Raw genomic sequence first — 20,922 nt, 5'->3', positions numbered from 1 at the left:
ACTCCATGTTACAATCAACCTTCCATCCCTGGGGATTCCCACCCATCTATCACAAGATGAGAGACGGCGCACCAGGCACTTACTCACACTTGAAACCAATTTTAGACCTTTGCAGCCCAGCTCCACCCAGGAGATGACAGGGAACAGTTTCTCACTTGACGAAAAGTCCCCCTCATCAGAGCTGAAACCTCTTTGGGTAAAATCATTCTCCTCTCCACACCACGTGTTCTCTCTGTCCTTTTAATGGTGGTAAATGGCTGGCTGCTTGGTGACTTAACATGGTGATTGTGTTTTTCCTGAATTGTAAATGTTGTCACAGAGAAGGGTTAACCGTTTAGGCATGTGTTACTGAGTCAGAAATAGATCCCAGAACAAATGGCTTGTGTCTGTACGTGCATCTGTGTTTAGGTGACTGTCACAGAGAGACAAGGGCCATTTCACAGGTGCACCAATTGAAACTACTGCTGGACGCAGTCAGAGAGCCAAATCATTATCTGTGCCTTTATGTAGTAGATGTTAGTCAACTTGGGGTTGAAGGTAACTCAAAATCAAGTGCACCCTACTTAAACCTGCCCGATCTTAACTCTGCTTTAGCTGTAAAGATGAGACTAAACTCTAGTTGTAAGCACTTAAAATAGGAAATAGGTCTACACTACACAGCCATCCATAATATGAAGTGAGGCTGATTTGTCGCACATTGTTGTGTGTCAACAATGCGTTGAAAATGATTTTGAATCTTGTTACAGGCGTAGATACTTGTTTCAAAATTGTGATTTGTATTGAGTTTTCACACAATCTTTATAGAGATCGAGACTGTAGACATGACATGAGGTTATCAGGATGTCCCGGTAGTCTTAAACAAGTCCAACACATAGCAAGTGTATTCATTTATTCACTTGGTTGTGCGATACCACTGTGCTGAATGAGAGCACAGGGCTCACTGGGATTGCTTTTACTTTTCAGTTTTACTTTTAAATGAGAATGCTCCATTGCCAACATAGCTACTTTTCTTTAGTTTGGCAGATTTCTCTTGTCAACAATATTTGCAGAAGTTTTCAACATTGTAGGGCATTGGTACTTGGTTTGGAAATCAATGCATTTTTGAATTTCTGGCATATCAGAATGTTTAAATGAATTATTCCTGGTTGTGGTTATATTTTAGGAGGATTTTGGGAACAGATGACCTTCATGTCATTACCACAAACATCTCCTCCAAAGGCTACATATTTTGTTTCCTCCAGAGCATTAGTCTTGGTTTGCTGATTTGTAACTGATTTTTTTTTATTCATTTTATTTTTTTGTATTTTTAATTTAATAATTTATTTTCAAGTTTTTAAAAATCACACAGAAACTGACAGCTGGCCCTTTACACACTAACACATAAAAAACACACACTCAAAATCAATATTCTATACATGCTTAGACGAAAAGACGACATGTAAATGTGCTCAAACATACCTACTCCACACATGCATCATGATGCTTTGCCTCTATCCATTCCATAGCGTGCAACTGAGGACCAGTGAGGGCTGAGCAGCTCCAGGCTCCCTGGGCAACTTGTTGTGAAGTTAATGATCCAGATGTAATAAGGCTATAATTGCCGGGCCAGTTTGTTTTGCACCTAATGTTAGATGGAGGGTCAGTACTTTGTTATATATCTACCAAGGGTGAACAAGCACACTGACTCTCATGCACATACACTCTTTCACACACTATGCTTACCCCAGCTGTGGGAGGCTTGAAGACAGAACTCACAAGATGGCTCTTCTCTCTCACTCTCTTTCTCCTTCTCACTAATGTATCCACACACTCCCTCCCACCAGTTACTAATTAGATATGTACTGAAATTAGCCTCGCCCTGGTCTTATCACCAGGATCACACATAGAGGGTTCGAGGGAGCTGGGGACCGCTTATGTGAAACCCATACTTAATCTCAATGTCAATTCTCCAGGTCTAGCACTCCTGCAGACTTTGGTCACGCATATTGCGACACGTACATACAGTATTATGTCTGTTGTGTCTGTAATACTCGCTGTTATCAGGTCAAAGTTAGAAGAATACTGGGCAGCAATGGTATAAAATGTACAACAAGATGGAACCTTAGACCTTATTCACTGACAGGGACAAGTGTCTTTCTGAATGCTTCTGAAAATTTGTCCAAAAGAAAGAGATTGGATTCTTCCCAAAAATCAAGGCACTCTGCTTTGTGACAGTGCAAAAGTAAAAAGCCTTTATTATTATTGTGGCTACAAGACCAAGATGAGTCAGGCACAAATATGTACCAATTTTCTCATTTTCTTTTATGGTACTGAATTGTATTCACATTGGGAATATAGTCAGCTGCTGCACACAAAAAAAAAACTACAGACATACAGATTGGTAATATGATGTTTGATATGTACGGTAATACTTCCCATGACCTTCCTGAGCATTAACATTACTAATTTTTTTCTCAGTAGGATTCTCAAAAACATAACTGGTCAGATTTTTTCTTATTAGTCTCAAAACCATAATTTGTTTGTGTAACTCACATCCCTGTTGCTATGAATACTGGGTAATTTTCAGAGCACACGGGTGAAGTCAGCAGCTGAAACAGACTATCAAAGTTCACATAAAGTCTGCATGAGGCGCTACTCCACACTTCACAGGATTGTGTCTGTTAGGTCCGCCACTCTGCAAGTGCAGGGACTTTTAAATTCAGTGCACACACACACACACACACACACACACACACACACACACACTTTCCCCCCTCCTGCCCTCCCTGTGTCCCAGTGAGGCAGTGTAAGGGCCGTCACATCATTTCGAGCAGCAACACCTGGGGTTCGAAGTGAAGAGGTAGCACATTAGCACTGAGGTGTACATGGCCACGCACTCGCTCTTCACCCTGTTCATTAGCAGTAACAAGGCTACCACTCTGTTAGGTCTTTATACATGAGTAGCATGAAAACGTATACTGCCGTATCCTGCCACTGAGTCTCCAGAGAGTCTCTTCAAGGTCCTGGCTGGTGTGATGCTACAATTCTGCCCTCGAGCAGGAGACACACAGAGGCCAGTGCTAAGATACAGTGGCAGGTTCTCTCTACAAACACCAAGTATCAAGCACACTTTGAGTCTGACTCAATTGATTTTTTTTACAAAATTCATCCATATACAAAAATAATAATAATAAAAATAATATACTAATATTTTAAGTGACATAAGTATTCTGTCTAAACATCAGTATGATGTCTATTATCATGTGTATTTTTCAGCCTACAACCTGTCAATACAATATATGTACATATTCACTGTTGCAGGGAACAGAGGCTCGTTCAGAGAGTCCAAGAGACCAGGAGTGGCTGGACCAGCTAAACCACATCCTGCAGCAAAAGGTAAAACTCACCCGTCTGCAATAACATTACTGATTCCTGCACACTCTCAGTAATGAGAAGTCTTGTGCAAACTACTAGAAACCGCCCTTCAGGGTAAAATGATTTATCAGCCTGGTGTTGCTCTTAATTGAGGTTAAATTAGTAGAAGAAGTGTTGTCTGGAGTGTCAGAAGGTAACAGAGAACTGTTGAGAGAAGTGGTACTCTCTCAAAACTAAGTAATCCTCAAAAAAATGTACTGGTTTTAATTACAAGTACTCTGTAATCTGTATTGCATTACAGGTTATTATACCACCACTTTGAAACTACAAGCAGTGGCACTGAGAGAGCCAACTGTGCATTCTAATATAAGATACAACACTGCTTGACTTATTTCATCACAAAGAAAATGATACACTTTTCCAACAGGAGGAAGTTTGTTTTCTTAAACTGCACATTATTTTGTTGAATGGATTTTTCTTGTTTTACAAGCAGCTAGATGTTTACATTTACTTATTACTAAGTTGTAATTTGATTAATATTGCCAAATGAATTTTGCCAAATGTTTTTACAGAGCAATACCTTAAAATGTGAAGTTTCAGTTCCATTTTAGCATTGAATATAGTCCATATATATATAATAATATTACTCAGCATGTCTAAGTAAAAATAATGAAAATTCATAGGTGTTTTAGACATGATTTTCAAGCTTGATATCTAGGTGTTTGTATTTCCATATTGGTTGGGCATTTTATACCAAATTGTAGATAAGCTGGATACTAGTTTCACCCAAATTCAGTAAATGGAGGATGAATTTAAGTTCCCACCCAAATGTGTCGTGCTTGAGGCTCTGAAACAATGATGCAAAAGATAAAACAAAGAAAAGCAACTACATCCTCACTGTGTGTGTGTGAGTCTTTGTGTGCACAGCCACTCATCTGTGAGTGCTCTGCTGGAGCTTTACTCGAGTGCTGTCAACGTCTGCTCGCTGTGATATGTGTATGATTGAGAGTGTCGAGTGTGTGTATGTGTGTCTTGTCTGTGTTCTTGTCAGCGGCTGCCGCAGGCACTCATGCGTCGCCTCCGCACCACGACACACACCAGACACTGTTCTGTTGTTCCCCAGATCTTCTTCTGACCTTTCCACCTTCCTCTCCCCCTCCCACACTAACACACACACACACACACACACACACACACACACACACCACTCTACTCTACTGAATCCATGTTTTTCCCTTCTAGCTGGACAGCTCTCAGTCCCTGTTCTCTGTCTCTCTCTGCCATCCTCCACTGTCCCGCATTCCTCTCTCTCTCTCTCTCTCTCTCTCTCTCTCTCTCTCTCTCTCTCTCTCTCTCTCTCTCTCTCTCTGGCTCAGACCCCGAGGCAGCTTGTTAGTGGGGAACTAAATATTGATTTGGCGGGCCTGTCGATGCCGGGAGAATGAGCTAGTGTCCACCAGAGACCTCGGCACCGGCAGCTTGCTATCGACGTTTTCCGTGGGCAGAACAGGGGTGGTGGAGGGGGGGGGGGCGCTGGAGCTGGTGTGGGGAGTGGAGGAGGAGAAGAGCGGAGTATGACAAGGCTGAGACTCGCCCCCAGGTCCCTATGGGGACCGGTGGGACCACCGCAGTCATCCCCCCTCACTGAAACAGACTTTTTCTATCCCCTTTCAAGTCCATCTTGTTCTGTTTTTTTGTTTATTTATTTATTTATAATTTCTTCCTCTCCTCTCTATCTCACAGTTTCCCTTTCACTGTCTGGGATTTTAAAAGCGTACTTTCATATCAAGGGGACACCAGTCTCTGTGTCCTCCTGTCTCTTTCGTATTAGTGTCTTTTTCTTTCCAAAGGGCTAATGTTACATCCATGCCCAGACACCAGAGAAAGGCCAAACGAAGACACTTTAGCACCTAAATATTGGTCAGTTTAGATGGATCTGCTATGATAATGTGCCTGTACTACACATGTCTGCTGATGCCGAGAAGCCAGCTTTTCCTTACTGAGGGAATACACTTCTAAAACTCTCAAACTGTACCCCCTTGATTTCTCTACTTTCTGTCATAGCTTATGAAAGGCTCACCAAGCAGAACATCTGTGAAGTGGAATGGCCTGGCCTGTCACCCTGCCTGTGACACTAATAACACACTCCCCTAATGGTGATATGATCTTACCCCCGAGCTTCACTCACACACACTTCTTTGGATAAAAAGACACAGACAGAAATAGACCCAGTGAAAGGAAAGATGAGAGAGAGATCCATGTCCTTAACTGGCTGGCTGTCACTGAAAGAGGATGAGGATGTGTCCATCTTTGTGTGTGTGTGTGTGTGTGTGTGTCTGTGTGTGTGCGGGTATGTGTGGGTATGTGTACATATTCGTGTGTGCGTGTGCACACTCACGACAGCCTCATCTTGTCACTGTCAGTGCCTAATGGAGCTGCCAGTGGGACAGCACTTTATTATCTCAGTGGCCCTGTCAATAGCAAACCCATCCCTCACTCTGTGTTGTGTCTCCGTGTGTGTGTGTGTGTGTGTGTGTGTGTGTGTGTGTGCATTTTTGAAAGACCAGATGAGTGGTATGTGTGTATCTGTGTCTCTGTGTGTGGGCTATTGTTCGCCATCACTGTCATGCATTGCCACATGTCAACATAACAAGAAAGAGAGACATCCGCAACACTTTGGCAAATGTTGTGGAGACATGTGACTGTGTATGTGTTGACTTACTGCTCCCTTCATGCCAAGGAAGTGGCATAGATTTCTGGAGCCCCCTCTCCGCTGCCCCACATGTCCACTCAAAACCAAATGAAACATTGCATTCATTTCCTCGTCTCTCACCTCCACTGGTGAGTTAATGAAATCAAACCCTATGCCTCTCAGTAGAGAGCCACCATAAGCAGCGCTCCATAGCCAGGATCGAGGGACGGTGCTATCTAATAATCATGAGCAGGCCAGGGGGTGCACTGTATGGCTCCACAGCAACCCACCATGAATAAGGCCAGCAGTGAAGATGGAGTGTCCATGTGGGCTGTGGGGTCCAGGCACCGACCCGGGGAAGCATTGATTTAATTGCCTTTGGTTTATTTGTGGAGTCCTAATTATTGACTGGAGGTAGAATTTAATGGGCCAAGTCTTTATGAAGACAGGGAAATGACTGGCTTCTGCTGCTGGCCAATAATGAACAGGAGGAGCATGTGCATGCAAGCGTGTGCACATGCACGCAAGCACACACATTCCCTCCAGATCATTTTTCAGACTCATTTTGTACACACATATACCCATCTCAAGCCTCATGACAGCATAATAACGTTTAAAAAGTCATTGACTCTGTTGATTTCTTTATGAGAGGACAGTGGTTTGGTTTACTGGTATGGGGTGGCGCTGAGGGCCCGCTAATATTTACCTCACAATCACACCCGGGGGAGACGTACAAGCATCACTTCTTATCAGCCTCCAAACTATAACAAGCAGGTGAACATTACATTAAGACAGTAGTAGAGACAGGCTGGACCAATCTGGACTGGACATGTTATAAAACAACAAAAGCGTTTATGGATGGACTACAGGGCTGAAATGAATCTTGTAATTTCAAACCTTTATCGAACTTTGGGGAGAGGTTGCTGTAGCTCATTGCTCCAACAGTAAATGGCATCATTTTTATGACATAAAATAACTATCTATTTGTGTCACTTTTTTTCAAAGCTTCTCACTATATTGGCACTTCATAGGGCATTACATCATTAACCCTCAGTATTAAACATATCAAAGGCTCCCTGCCTTACTAATGTACAGAGAAAGTTTTCTATTGTTGTCGGTGCTGTGAGGGTGAGGGGTAGAGTCTTGTGTTGTGTGGCTCATTATGCCTCTGTAATGACAAGGAACAGCTCTGAGTCCCACACTTCTCTCTGAAGGAAAGTGACTCTAATTAAGCCTCATTTAATGATTGAACTAATTAAATCAGCCACTCTTTTTTTGTCTCTGTAAGTATGTTTGTATGTGTGTGGAGGGGACTCGAGCTGAGCCTTTGTACTGTAAATATGACACTGGAGCAGTGGAGGGAGGTTCCCTGGAGGAGACTGGTGTTAAAGTTGTTGATGCCATTGCACAATGTGACTTATTCAGTGTGTTCGACTTGTAATTCACATGAATACAAACAGCAGATGTAGCTTATTGGTGCTGTTCCTTTGACATTAAAGGGTTGGGGTCATTACTTAACCTGGCAAGCTACAGTATAGCAAACAGCACGTTTAGATTGCTTGGAATAGGCAGGTGAATAATATTATTGTTCTTGAGGTATGGACTTTAAAGGTTACTGCCAGTCTGATTGCACCCAAGGGCCGTCCTTTGGTGCACAGTGGACTCTCAAAATTAACACAGAAAGAGAATTAATAATCAATTTCCTCACTGAATAAATGGCTAGACGTGTTACATTCCTTTATGTCTCTGAACAAACATTGAAAGGCAATCTTTTTTCTTTTCTTTTTTTTTTTTAACCACTATCCTGTTTTGTATGTGACAGTTTGCTCAATGCACAGCCACTTTTGTAGATTGTCACTACTTCCCAGTGCATTACCTTGGCCAATGAGCCATAATCACGGGTGTGTTCTTGATTGCTGGATTCTACCTAAAGGTTGCATCTCTTTTGTATGGATATCACCTTTCTATATTTAAACCCCAGTCGTGCCTGAATCACCTAATTTTCACACTTAATGAGTAGGAACCTGAAACAAAGACCCGGTGCTTTCCTGTGTTTAATCTAGGGTGTATTTAGGTCAGATCCCTAACAAATGCATGTTGCGCACTGAAATGATGTTTCCAAACAACGTATCAAGAAAAGGAGAGATTTTTAATTACAGTATTTGTGGCCCCAAGTGTCCAATTCCCTTTCATATCAGTCTCTAGTGGCCTAAAGGGGAGAAAAGAGAGGGATCTGTTCCGCTGCAGGGGTAGGTAATTACGAAGGAGAGGGAGAGAATAGGCTTGTCGGTGCTTTAGTGATTTTCTTACCTGAGCCCCTTTTTGCAAATGTGACATATTCATTATCGGAGATAATCAAATGCAAGACTTCTTAGTATGGTGCCTTTGTGCTTGGGCTTTTTTTTTTAAATCTATTTATCATGCTGTTGTTGTTGTTGTTGTTGTTATTCCCCCGTTTGATAAATTTGATTTTCAAACAAAAGTGAGAAGATCAAAGATCAAAGAGCTGTTTTTTCCCCTCTGTGATAAAACTACTGTAACTACTTCTCCCTTACCTTGAATAGTGGCCTAGATTGGAGACAGCTCACCAGCCAGGGACAAAGATTTCTAACAGGAATCCTTCACCTCTCTGGAAAAACCCATGTCATTCCAGTTAAATGTCACCTTACTTTTTTAGAGTTATTTTGAAATTAAGCTGTAGTATACATCTTTGTTTATTACTGTACAAATATACTGTATTTTAGTTATGATGTTGTTACAGGTATACAGGTATATACTCCTGTAGGACTTTTGAAGGACCCAAAAGTCACGTCAACCGTAGAATATTGGAGTTAAATTAAGCAGCAACATCTACTGAATTATATATGGCAATTACAGTTATATATTATAATTATATTATATTGATAAGGTGGTAAACTGGTTAATGACTGAGAAAAAAACACTCAGTTGTTATTTGCTGAGCAAAAGCAGAAATTTGAATGATGTACACCCTTATATCTCTTTTAGGCTCCCTGATTCCCCCTCCCTCCTCATTCTTACTCATTTAGATATCCAGCAGTCTGACACAATCTCTACAGCTCCTCACAAACTGGGCCCTTGGAAATAATTGCGCTAACCCGTTCCAAGGGAGAAGACAAAAGAGCTGGAATGATCGATCTTTTAAGGAAAAAAAAGTTGGTGTGTGTAATGCCACTACCAGACAATGGTCACTGGAGTGCTGCAGCTTTGAGCTGCTCCTTGCCTTAAGGTGTGCCCCAGGCTATAGAGTAGCAATGTCATTTAATTGGCTCATAAAAACACCTTTTGCTTGCAGCTCCTGTCCTTGTCTTTTCACACACATGCACGCACACACACCCCACCCACCCACCTACACACACACACACATATGTGTGTGTATATATATATATATATATATATATATGCACACGCACACACTGTCAGTGTCAGTGGCTTAACACGTTCATTCACTTCTGAAACATGTTCATGAGATCATACCTAAACAAAAGGTCTGTTCTTTAGGGCCTTTTGAATAGTAATGGATGTGAGTTAGCATGGCTTAATGCTACAGTAGCTATTTCATTGTTGCCAAAGGGGACAGGACCTCTTGCAAAACAGTGGTTGTGTTGCTTAGCGCTGGTGCTGGCTTGAGCTGCCAAAGGGGACAGGGGCCCAGCTAAATCAACTGTAGCATAACATTACTGCCAGTTCCTAACACTGCCTTAAGCAGCCCAGGGGATCCAGTAGAGCAGCTGCATCACAGCTTACCTCCAACCACCCTGCAGGGTATCGGTCCCCAGCAAATGTGGCAGTTAGATGAAAGGGCATGATAGTCCTGCTTGTCCCATTTGTGAGCCTGAGTGTGAATACGATGTGAGTCTCAAACCTCAGGGAGACAAATCAGAACAAGAGGTATTTTATTTTAATTCAATAGAATCATTTTTTAACCAAGAGACTAGAAAGGTGTCTCACTGTACTTGGTGACATGCATCAACTATAAAAAACAAACCAAATCATTATAAAGATATTGATGCTGTCATACCTGTGCTCAGGACTGACCATGAACTGCAACATACCCAGTTCAAGTATAGGGACTATAGGGACTTTTGTTGCATATCCTTCTCTCATTTCCTGTCATCTCCCCACTGTCTGTGATAAAGACTTAAAATCCTCCAAAAAGTACTTGTAAAAAATGAAGAAACTGAAAGTAGAAGTAGGGTTTCTTTTGTAGTTTTAAAATGTTTTAGGCTTAAATCGTACTCATGTTAGATTTATCTAGATCATGTTTACCTGTTAGTGTTGTTTACCCATATTCCCATATCTGTACTTTTAATGATCCAGTCCAGTCTCCCACATTGCTGTCCCATAGAGCCTTGTGTTGTGGCTGTGTCTCTATTTTAGTGGGGGTTGTTTGCATAGTTAGTGGCTCTAAGCGCAATTAGCTGATCAGGAAATTGTGTGTGTGTGTGTGTGTGTGTGTGTGTGTGTGTGTGTGTGTGTGTGTGCGTGCGTGCGTGCGTGCGTGCGTGCGTGCGTGTGCGTGTGTGTGTAAAACAGATAGAGTGAGTTTTCCCTGGAGAACAGAGGCAGAGGGAGATATCTCAGCAGTTACTTCAATGTAGTGGTTCTCTGAGGAATAGTGCTGTGTGTTTGATGCATCCAGTGCTGCTGGAACTGACTCCCCACTGTACAGCACACGCTCAAGTGTGCACACACACACACTTTCACACACACTTCCCAGCACACAAGGCCTTGTGTTCCCAGCTCCTGTTACCTTTAATGAAGAAGACAGAGGTGTCAAGGGGCAGGGGGACTGTGTGTGTTTTTGTGCATGTGAGTTTCTGAGGCACTCACTCTCCAGATGTATTGGAAATTGATAAGATGATGGTTTCAAATCACATCATAGTGCTTTTCTGTGTCCTTAAAACATGTCAGCTACAGACCTAATTCCAATATGTGTTGCGAGTTTGTGTTAATCACTTCAAAGCAACACGATACCTCGTATTCCCTCCTGGAGATGTTATACAGTAAAGTTTGTTGCAGCATTTCAGGCTTGTGTCAGCTTGTTTCTGTCTGGATGCTTCAGTAGTTTATGTTTTCACATTCTCTTTTAAGAGATGAAAAGTGAAACATTTTATAATATTGCAGTCACTATTTTCAGTTCGGCCTGTCCACTTCTCATCTGAGGCCATGTGAGTTGGGAAATTGCTCAGGGAATTAATTTGAATCCCTTGCTTGAAAAAAAAAAAGGCGCTTATAAAAGGCACATAACTTGAAGTGAATATTTATGGGTGATACAGTACAAATGTCTACCTTTGATCAGGCGCCCTAATGACCATAAAATCCTTGTGTCGATTCAGAAGAAAAACACAATTAGGCCCAAAGACTGAGGAGAGTCCTGCCCACCACTTTATTTTCACCTTTCCAGCACTTGCACAACAAAAATTAAGAAAACACACATAGAAATTTCTGCATACTCAACCTTTGTAATCCTGTATGATTTAATGCACATCAGCTCTCATCCTCTTCCCTTCCCAGGACAGATACAGTCCAGTAAAAACACAACAATGCTATAAATGTCCCCAGTGATGCATAGGCTGTTTTAATTATGCTTCAGGGCATGTCTGCTGAAAAGTGATCAACTTAAGCTTCTAGGGAAAGTGTAGTTTGTCTTCAGCCCCACCGAAACAAGGCAATGGTTTCCATTATGCTGTACTTAAATGGCAGCGTCACATTTTTTCAGTTTGCCGTAAAATATTTCCCACAACCCATATGTATCATGTTTAGTTGCTGTAATCATTCCTCTTGTCCACATTGGCCATGAGGTGATCCCTTACTGACGTGATTCCAATGAAAGCTGAGATACAAAATCCACAGTCCATTTTCAATGAAAAAATACAGTTAGTAAGTTAGCTACATGTTTTTGTTTATTATTCTGTGTATGCGTAAATGTACTTGGCCAATAGATCTGATTCAAAATACCTACTGTGTACGTATAAAACGTTTCTTTTAATACTTAAGAATCATGGATTATCACTGATTGAGAATGGACACTCAGAAAAAAAGGAAAGTGTGAAATGAAATGCTGAAACTACTGCTGTGCTGCCTGTTTTATGAATTGCTTTGTCAAAACACTCAATGTGAATGGTCCCTCAAAAGTTTCACAAGTCCGCAGGCCCCATGTGAGGTTCTCTAGTTTCACAAGACAACAAATAGACTTTCTGAAAAGTTGCCAGGTGTCAAAATCTGGCTTTTTTTAATAGTGGTGTATTTGTGTGTTTTCCTCATTTTCTCTAACCCCTTTCTACCACTGCCCCCACACCCTTTTTCTATCCTTCCCCTCCCCTGCAGATCCCCTCTGCCGGCCAGCTAATGGAGGCTGTGCGCGTGAAGATGAAGGAGAGGAAAGTGCTGACAGAAGAGCTGGCCACGCTCACAACACCAGTCAGCGAAAAAGCCTGACTCCCTGGGCTGAGGCTGGGAAAACTGTCATCCTCTTCTTTTTCTCCCTCCCTTCTTCTCTCCCTCACCGGCTCCTACTCAGTGGGAGCTGGGCTGAGCCAAGCTGAGCCGGGGCAGCAGAACCAATATTTGTGAGAAAAGCGCTGTCGACTCACTCTGGGCCACTGGCGCAACACAGCAGCCCGGCTTTTGTAAATGAGCCCTCGACATCTGTGTTAGCGCTCGGTGCACTATGTCTATCAGACAGGGCCCTTTAGCGCCAAGCTAATTTACAGTGCAGCCACTCTCCCCCACTCTCAACGCAGACCTGGGGTGATAAGGCAAATGCTTACGCTAATGTTTAAGTTGGACTTTTTTTTTTACTCTATTTTACCTCTCCCCCTAATTTATTTGGCACCTCACGGACCTAAGGGTGCAGGGACTTGACCTAACAATGCCAAGTCGACACTTTGAGAAAGTCTAGAGTGCAGCACAGATCAGAGTATTCACTGTTAGATCCATTTATCAGACCCGATTTCTCTGCCCTCAAACCCTATCCAATGATTGGAGCTAAGTATTTATTTCTTAAGTAAATTAACTTTATTTGAGATGCTTAAAATAATACAAATTGTTATAGCTCCTACTGTTTAAGTATTTGTTCTGCTGATATTTTAATAGGCAATTATGCTAAATAATAATAATCAATAATTTTCTTGTAGAAACCCTCTTTTTAATTTCTAAATAAAAACGAATTTCTCATATTTTTGTCCACATTTTCTTCTTCAAAGACGGCATTTATTGTTACGAATTTCATGGTCTTGTTTCCTGTCTAAATGCTCTCTTGTATTTTGTTCGTTCCAGCAGTTCAAAGGACTGTTAGTCAGTGTGTGATGGTGACTGAGGATGCTCTGGTGAACAGCAGGGTTCTCACACCTCTCTCATGATTGGCAGCTGACTGTTGGCATGGTTCCTGTCTGTAACAAGTGACCCCTGCTGTTGACATCATTAACAAGGGTCCACATGAGCACACACACAGCACAGCGCAGCACAGGGGTGTATTAGAGGAGTGGGTCCATCCTTGACATATCTACCTCCAACCCCTTTTATCTGTTTCCCTTTTCCTCCCTCTCTTATTATTCATTTTGAATATTAAACCATGATCCTGGTCTCCTCTGTCCTTGAGTTGGCTTCCTACACAAGAGACCTCACACTCCTCCCTTAAAATCATCCCTTATTTTTTTTTGCTCCTTTCTTTACCTCTCCTAGCTTTTGTTTTTCTCTTTACCACTTTCCCCCTTTCTTTTTATTATGTATAATTAACAATAGTGTGAAGAATCCTCCGTTCAGGAATTAAAAAGAAATAATTCCACTTTTTAATCCCCCCTCCCTTCTCAAATATATGCTAATGATGTCGTTTTCCTTTATCTTTTTATAATAAAGGATTAGGCCAGGACTGTCTCTAGCTGCAACTCGGGGACCAATTTAGCTGGGATCCAGGAGAGACAAACCCTGGTGGTTAATTACCATTCATTAACATAGTTTGCATCTTTTCTTCTTCTCCAATACCCAGGAGCCAGCTATTGTCAATATTTGTCCCATATAAATTTCTGCAGTTTTTTTTTTTCCGAGTCACTGTCCTCCAGCGTATTGCAGCTAATGACAAACATTAATAACTCAGAGAAATCCGGTGGCGCAGTGGGTATAAAAGAGCACAGCATCGATGCCACGCATATTATCTCGGAGCCCCCACCCCTTGCTGTCTGACTGTCTGTATTTCTCTCTCTTCCTTTTAGTGTGTAATGCATAGTCAACATGTTTGCTCGCCGAGACCCGCCATCCGGCTTCGGCTGACACACTCGTGCTATTTCTGTGACATATTCAAATGCGGGCCCCCTCAGCTGGTACTCCCTTGGGTTTAATTAACCTGGCCTTGCCTCTGACGCTCCCTCAGTGAAGACGTTAAAACGATCTTGAAAACACCCTTCACACACACCCCACCCCCCCACCCCCAAACACACACACACACCCATGTCTTCCACTAGGTGCTGTATGATTCATCTCCTTTTTTTCCTGTGTAGGAATGGCGTGCCATACCCCTCTTTTCTTCTCTTTCACTCTCTCCTTGTCTTCCACCCTTCTTTCCTTGTACAGCTCTCATTAAGAGAGATTTCCTGTGGGAATTACTTTGATCAGCAGTTCCAAATGCAAAGTTTTTCTCCCTTCCCCTTTTACTCATTCCAACACAATCAACTCAGTGTCATTTTGTTCAGTGTCTTTATTATGTCTCTCTGTCTCCCTCTCTCTCTCTCTCTCTCCGACATCTTTTTAAATCCAACTTTCCTGTATTTTTTTTTCTTTCCACAGATTCCTGCAGGAGATTGTTCCTGGAGGGGTAGAGGAGGTCAGGGTCACTGGTTGACTTTGGGGTCGATCGATGATTTGTATTTGTGTGTGTGTTTGTGTTTTGTGTGTCCCAAGGCTTTTCTGTTGCACTTTTAAGTTCCCTCAGTCTGGTGTGAGTGCGTGCCACTTGGGTGGGAAGACGGGTAGCCCACAGTACAAAGAAGATTCAAAGCACAAACCGAGAATTTCTGCAGCCGCCAACTGATGCACAATTAGTCCTTGCAGATCTTGTCAGCCAGCTGTGGAAGGAATAGAAAAACAGCCTCTGGTGATTTCCCTTACTTCACTGACACAGTTTCACACCCTGGCTATTGCTGCCAATACACCAGTATGCTTTGATTTTTCAGGCACAGACACTTGGCACTGTCTTAAATAACAAGGTGCTTGTGACATACAGCCAAATGTGTTTTTGACAAATGTATAATGCAACATGTTTACAGTTTTTATTGTGTCTATTCATGTTTGATCCACAGAGAGCTGGTTTAGTAACAAAAGGTAGCTGCTGTTTACAGTGTGACAAAAATCTCACCACGCTTCAATTTAAGTCAAGAGCCTAATGATAATTATTGTTAAACTTTTAGGTCTCAGACATGGCTTCTCAATACATCCATGTATAATGTTCTTTTTCATTAGATCAGATGCCACCTTAAAAAGAAAAAAGGAATTTCACTCTCCTGATGCACATATGCTATGTATACAACCTCATTGATCTTCACTTGAACAAGTCCCTTATCCTCCTCTACAGCGCTCCAGACATGAAACGGCAGCAGATTATGGGTGGATGCGGCCCGCCGTGGGAAGCTAGGGAGCAGATAAAAAGGCCAGCCACTCCGGGGACTAAAGCTATGTTTTGATGCTGTGTGATAAAGCAGAGGCATAGGGCAAGAGGAAGGGGAAAGTTACAGGATCTATATATATATATATATATATATATATATATATATATATATCCTCTGGCTCCCCTTTTTGAATTTTTCTCCCTCTCACCTCTTTGTCTTGCCCATCGTGACCACGCTCTTCCTGCACTTTTTGTTGTTCTTTGACGCTCACACTTTCACTTTCTCCGTCCCCATGGACTGTCCTAAGCCTTGCTCATGGCAGCTGTCTCTCTAAAGCCATGGCCTGAGCTCCTGGGGAGAAAAAGAAGAGAGAGGGAGAAGGCGAGAGGGGCTGATCTGGCCTCTAATCCACCTCTTCTTAGAGCGTAGGAGGGAAGCTGCAGTCCTCGACATCACCTCAGAGAGAAGCGACTCTTTGAATGTGACTACCTGAGCCCTCTCGTGTCCTGATGACTAATCTGGGATGTTGTCTCAAATGGTGTAGAAAATGTGGCTCTTAATATCACAGATCAGTCAAACTGTCATACTTGGGTGCACTGTAATGTGCCAAGCTTTAAGCAGGGTTTTTTTTTTTTTTTTTTTTTTGAGTTCATCAATTGGCACATTCACACTACCCATAGTACCATTTAGCTATGTGCAATCAGAATCAAAACAAACAGCTGAAACAGTCTTCATTGGTCGTGGCTATTATAAAAATGCAGCCATCCTTTGTTTTCTGCTCCAGCATATATAATAACACCTTAGTCTGGGGTGTATAGCTCCTCAAAGCACCTCTCCACCTTGACTAACTTTTCCAAGCACTCATTAGCGGACTGGCTGAAGTTTGGAGGGTATGAAGCGGGCTGGCAGATTACCCCCTGTAAAGTAGCACACCTCAGGTAATCACACTAATGAATTCAAGCACCACCACCACCCCCTTCACATACACACACATTCACCCACCCCTCATGCCTTTCTCCTTTTCCCTTTACTTACTTTCTCCCTTTCTTCCACAGTGGCGGGTCGGTGCAAGAAGTGCCAAACAACAAAGAAGTGTTTGTTTGCATAATATTAGCGCTGCACGCTCGCACACAGTGGCGGGGGCCTGACTGCAGGACTGACTGGAGGCTTCCCATGAACACAGGTGGAGCAGGGCGAGCATCACTGGGACCAATTAGAGCAGAGCACAGGTACATTAGCATGTTTGAGTGGAGTGGGATGGCGTGGGGATTGGTAGGCCTTACGAAACACACACAAACACATGACCATGGTCTGGTGTGTGTTAGTTGTTTCTCTCCAGTGACATGACTGGCATATGTGTGACAAATGACCCCTGGTCTGCTGTCACAGCACATCCTGTATTTTCCATCTGCACCGACACACACGCACACATTTTACTCACATGTAAAATTGCAGCAAGTAGTTAAGGGTTTTATTTATGATGAAAAATAAACATGACCATTTGCTTATGTTTTAAAAATTGATATCAAAAAGTAAACTCTGTTTCTTGTGGGCTTTTGCCTCAAAGGTGAATAGAAATAAGCAGGGAAATGCGATTCACATGTGTTTTACAGATACAGGTAATGAATGCAACTTACTGTGAGAGTTAAGCAGGTGCTCTTTGGCAAAACTACCATTGTAAAAGTAATGTAAAAAATGAAACACAGCAATTAAGATGATTAAGGATTCCAAGGCGATTCCAAGCCCAGTGTTTTGTGTCTGCCCCTATCCTCCCAACCTCCACTGGGAGGCGTCCTGTAATAATATATAACTATATATAAGGTGCTGCAAATGTATGAGCTTCAGGCTTGACCCATTATGGTGAGTCCAGGTGTTGAATTTTATGTTTGGCCACAAAGAGACTGAGCTGTAAGATGACTGAGGAAGTGAGGCAAGGCCTTGCTGTTATAATCAGCGGAGGAGAACTGTTGCCGTCCACTGAGAATATAAGGATGATGTAAGGAACCAGACGACATGCACATTGTGGGCGGCCCAGAGCTGAAAGGGTGAGATGACGTTTTGTCCATTTCTCTGGTAGAGGTCACTAAGGTAATCAAAATGTCTGCATCGGCACGTGTGGATGAGATTCACTCTCAGATGTTGACAGCTGTGGATTTGTCGGCCTGTCTTAGTTCACGTACCTTACCGATGTCATGCAGAGGTAAAGATCAGTGTGAGCGCTTACTAATTGATAAAGATGGGTGATGTACCCTCTTTAAAAAAAGAAGAGTACGGGAGGGTGTACCCCGGTCTTTGGGGTATCGCACTGCTCAGCCCTCTCAGGAAAGATTATACCACAGTACTGGAAGGGATGACCCAGCCAACTGCAATGCAAATGCAGTCCTAGTCATGGCAAACATCTTCACTAGAGAGCTGGTTCATAGATACAAGAGGGGTCAGGGAGGTTAAACCATTCAGTCTACATACTGTATGTTTTGTGAAGTTGGTCAAATCTTATGATCAAGTCCTTAGGGTCACTTACAGGTTTTGCCATAGGTGTGTGTGCTGACATGACTATTGCCATCCAGTAAATAGATGAGGAGCTGTCTGTCTCTGCACTAAGCACTTTCTGCATCTCTGCTTTTGGCAAATGATACAGTTCTGTAGACCTCATTACACTGTGACCTCCAGGTCTAATTGAGATTCAACACTTCCAAGTCTGAGGCCACACCGCTCTGCTGGAAAATGATGGGTAGCCCCCTCAGGTTGGGCATGAGTTGTTATCTGTGAGAGACTTCAAGTATCTCTTTCATATGAGGATGGAAAATCAGATTGATAGTTATTTTCATGATATTGATTATTGACGATCTGCAGGTGAGGGTTATCTGTCTGTCTGAGTGGCACAGAAAACAGATTTTGTCTTAGATGAAGCTTATCTAGTGTCGGCACTCAACATATCCTGCAAAGCTTTAAAATAATTCCTATAATTAGGTTATAATTATGAAAGAAGAAATTGTCATTACCACAGCCTTAAGTAGTACAAAACAAAATATCTGGAAATAAATATTACATGTAAAATCACCCCCTCTTTCTGTACACGAACATGCTACTGATATGTGAAGCAGAAACTGCTACTATTCCAACTTTCAGTCAGTGCTGGTGACAAAGATGAGACCAGTGGTCAGTGTAATAAAGTTAATGGCAACAATATAATATTTCACTTGAGCTCAGCCTCCATCTGTCTGTACAGCACAGGTGAGATTTATCGTCTCCCAAGTTAAGACAAATGGACACTCACCTCGGGCCACACACGCACATACAGCTCACTGAGCCGTGGGACCGAGTACTTTATCAGAGCTGCCCGCCGAGGCCAGCGAGCAGGAAGACTGAGCAAAGAACTGCACTCAGGTCACTGTCAGCCGGTTTGATGCATCACTCATACTTTCTCTGTTCGCCAGTAAGAGCCCCTCAGACAAAATAAATGTTTGACATGCAAGGTTGCTACAGTGCATCTGATATAGACTTGTATGTGTGCTGTTTTCACCTTGGAACTTGTGTAATACAGCTCACTGTGTGTTGCATGGCAGTTTAACGTTTATCATCCATGCTGCATCATTTCTTGCCACTAGATGGTAGCAAAACATCATAGTTTGTGATTATACATTTACTGGGGGTGGACAGGTACTGTGCATGGGCCTGCATAATATAACATACGAAACTTAAAATTTTATAGCTGTTTGCATAAAATATTCTATACACTTAGGATATTGAAATTTAGTTTTGAAAGTTTGACTCTTAAAAATGTATTCTTGTTATAGGTCCATTGCCCATGGTGGCCCATACATCAACTGTATTTGACCTAATTACCATTGCAATTTGATAGCTGCTGTCAATGGCACATTTTCAGGATTACCTTTTGACATTTAACTGAAAGCATCATCTTGTCTTTGTTGTCTTGGTGTAGATAGATCCATGATAGATAATTCTGGTTTTGTTTTTCCGTCTGTCTGAATGTGTGTTCAGAAATTAGCCAGAAGATGGCGCCACTAACATGACAAATGCATCCATTAATTGTTAAGTAGCTCTGTTAAAATCTTTCTACTGCGTAATGGATTTGATCATTACAAGAGTGGAGAATTGAAAAAAAAATTAATTATCAAAAAATTAATTATCATATTACATTAAATAAACCACAATGATGATAACTGAGCTGGCACTTCAGGACCTAAGAAATGAATTGTAAAATTGATAAATCTATTTTCAAAGGAAATATGCACGTGTATTTAACTGTTAATGTTAAATACACCTGCGCATTGTGTACTGTGTGGGTTGGTTCCCCACAGAACAGTCCAACAGTCAAAACACCGCAGCTGCAGGAACATTCGTAGCTTTTTACGTTATGAAAGTTAACATACAGTGACATTTCCATTCCCTGCACTCAGTCTGTGTATACATGATTATACGCATTAATGACAGTCGTTACTAATTATGTGCACGTTTTGTGTTTGCCTTTCATCACCTGGCAGTTACTATTCAGGATCAAAAGAGATCAGTTGTATTAAAGGCTTTGATGATAATTGAAGATAAATAAATATAACACTTCACAAATGAGTTATATCCTAAAGGTTGGGTGTGTCATTGGCTGTAGAGTTTCTTTCCTACATGGAAACATCCTCAAATATACCGCCTCGGTTTGTTGTAGCCTATACGGTCACGGAAACAGATATGGCCATATTTAGGAGTTGATTTGTCTATTTGGTGATCGTCGCTCCTTATTCCAGGGCTGTGGTATTGGCCATATGGGATGCGTCTCTGACTGTCTGCCCGCCCATGTATTCCTACCAAAATCGTTCAACCATCTGGCGTCGAGGGGCAGCGGCTGAGCTGACAAATTGGGGATTTCTCAGCTTTAATTCAGAACCACAGGTCGCATTACTCCTAGGGTTTCGTGTTTAAATATGTATATGTACTTTTAAATACTAAATACGAATTCCCTTGTATGCATTGTTTTGTGTTACAGTGCGCGTGTGTGCAGCGCTAATGCCCACATTAAAGCTCACAATCCCACTGTTGTCCATAGGCGAATGTTAAAAAATCTAATTGAATTCGCTTGGACATAAACCTCATCCACACTGTCCCATATTGCGGCATAGCAGCTATAGTGCTAAAGTGTTTTGTGCCATTACGCATAACCGTTACGCACTAGTCGGTTGTATGAATTAATTTACGACTTTTTTGTCTGACTGGTGACACTAGTAAGTCGAGTTTATAATTTGA

At 42.1% G+C, this 20,922-nt stretch overlaps 1 protein-coding gene across 1 annotated transcript in view; it reads left to right on the top strand.

Moving 5' to 3' along the window:
- The window catches only part of cntln (centlein, centrosomal protein), an 80,652-nt gene extending 67,450 nt beyond the window's left edge, over positions 1 to 13,202 (top strand). Inside the window, exons 26-27 of the mRNA XM_023428191.2 lie at positions 3,301 to 3,375; positions 12,395 to 13,202. Coding sequence (XP_023283959.1) covers positions 3,301 to 3,375; positions 12,395 to 12,505 — 186 coding nt within the window. The 3' untranslated portion in view covers positions 12,506 to 13,202. The remainder of the gene's footprint in view (positions 1 to 3,300; positions 3,376 to 12,394) is intronic.
- The last annotated feature ends 7,720 nt before the right edge of the window (positions 13,203 to 20,922 follow it).

This window comes from Seriola lalandi, unplaced genomic scaffold (genome assembly GCF_002814215.2).
Source record: "Seriola lalandi dorsalis isolate HSWRI2012SDOR001 ecotype SW California unplaced genomic scaffold, Sedor1 jcf7180002054872, whole genome shotgun sequence".
Classification (NCBI taxonomy): Eukaryota; Metazoa; Chordata; class Actinopteri; order Carangiformes; family Carangidae; genus Seriola; species Seriola lalandi.
Note: the sequence above shows the minus strand (reverse complement) of the source record. Positions and strands in the feature narration are given on the sequence as shown.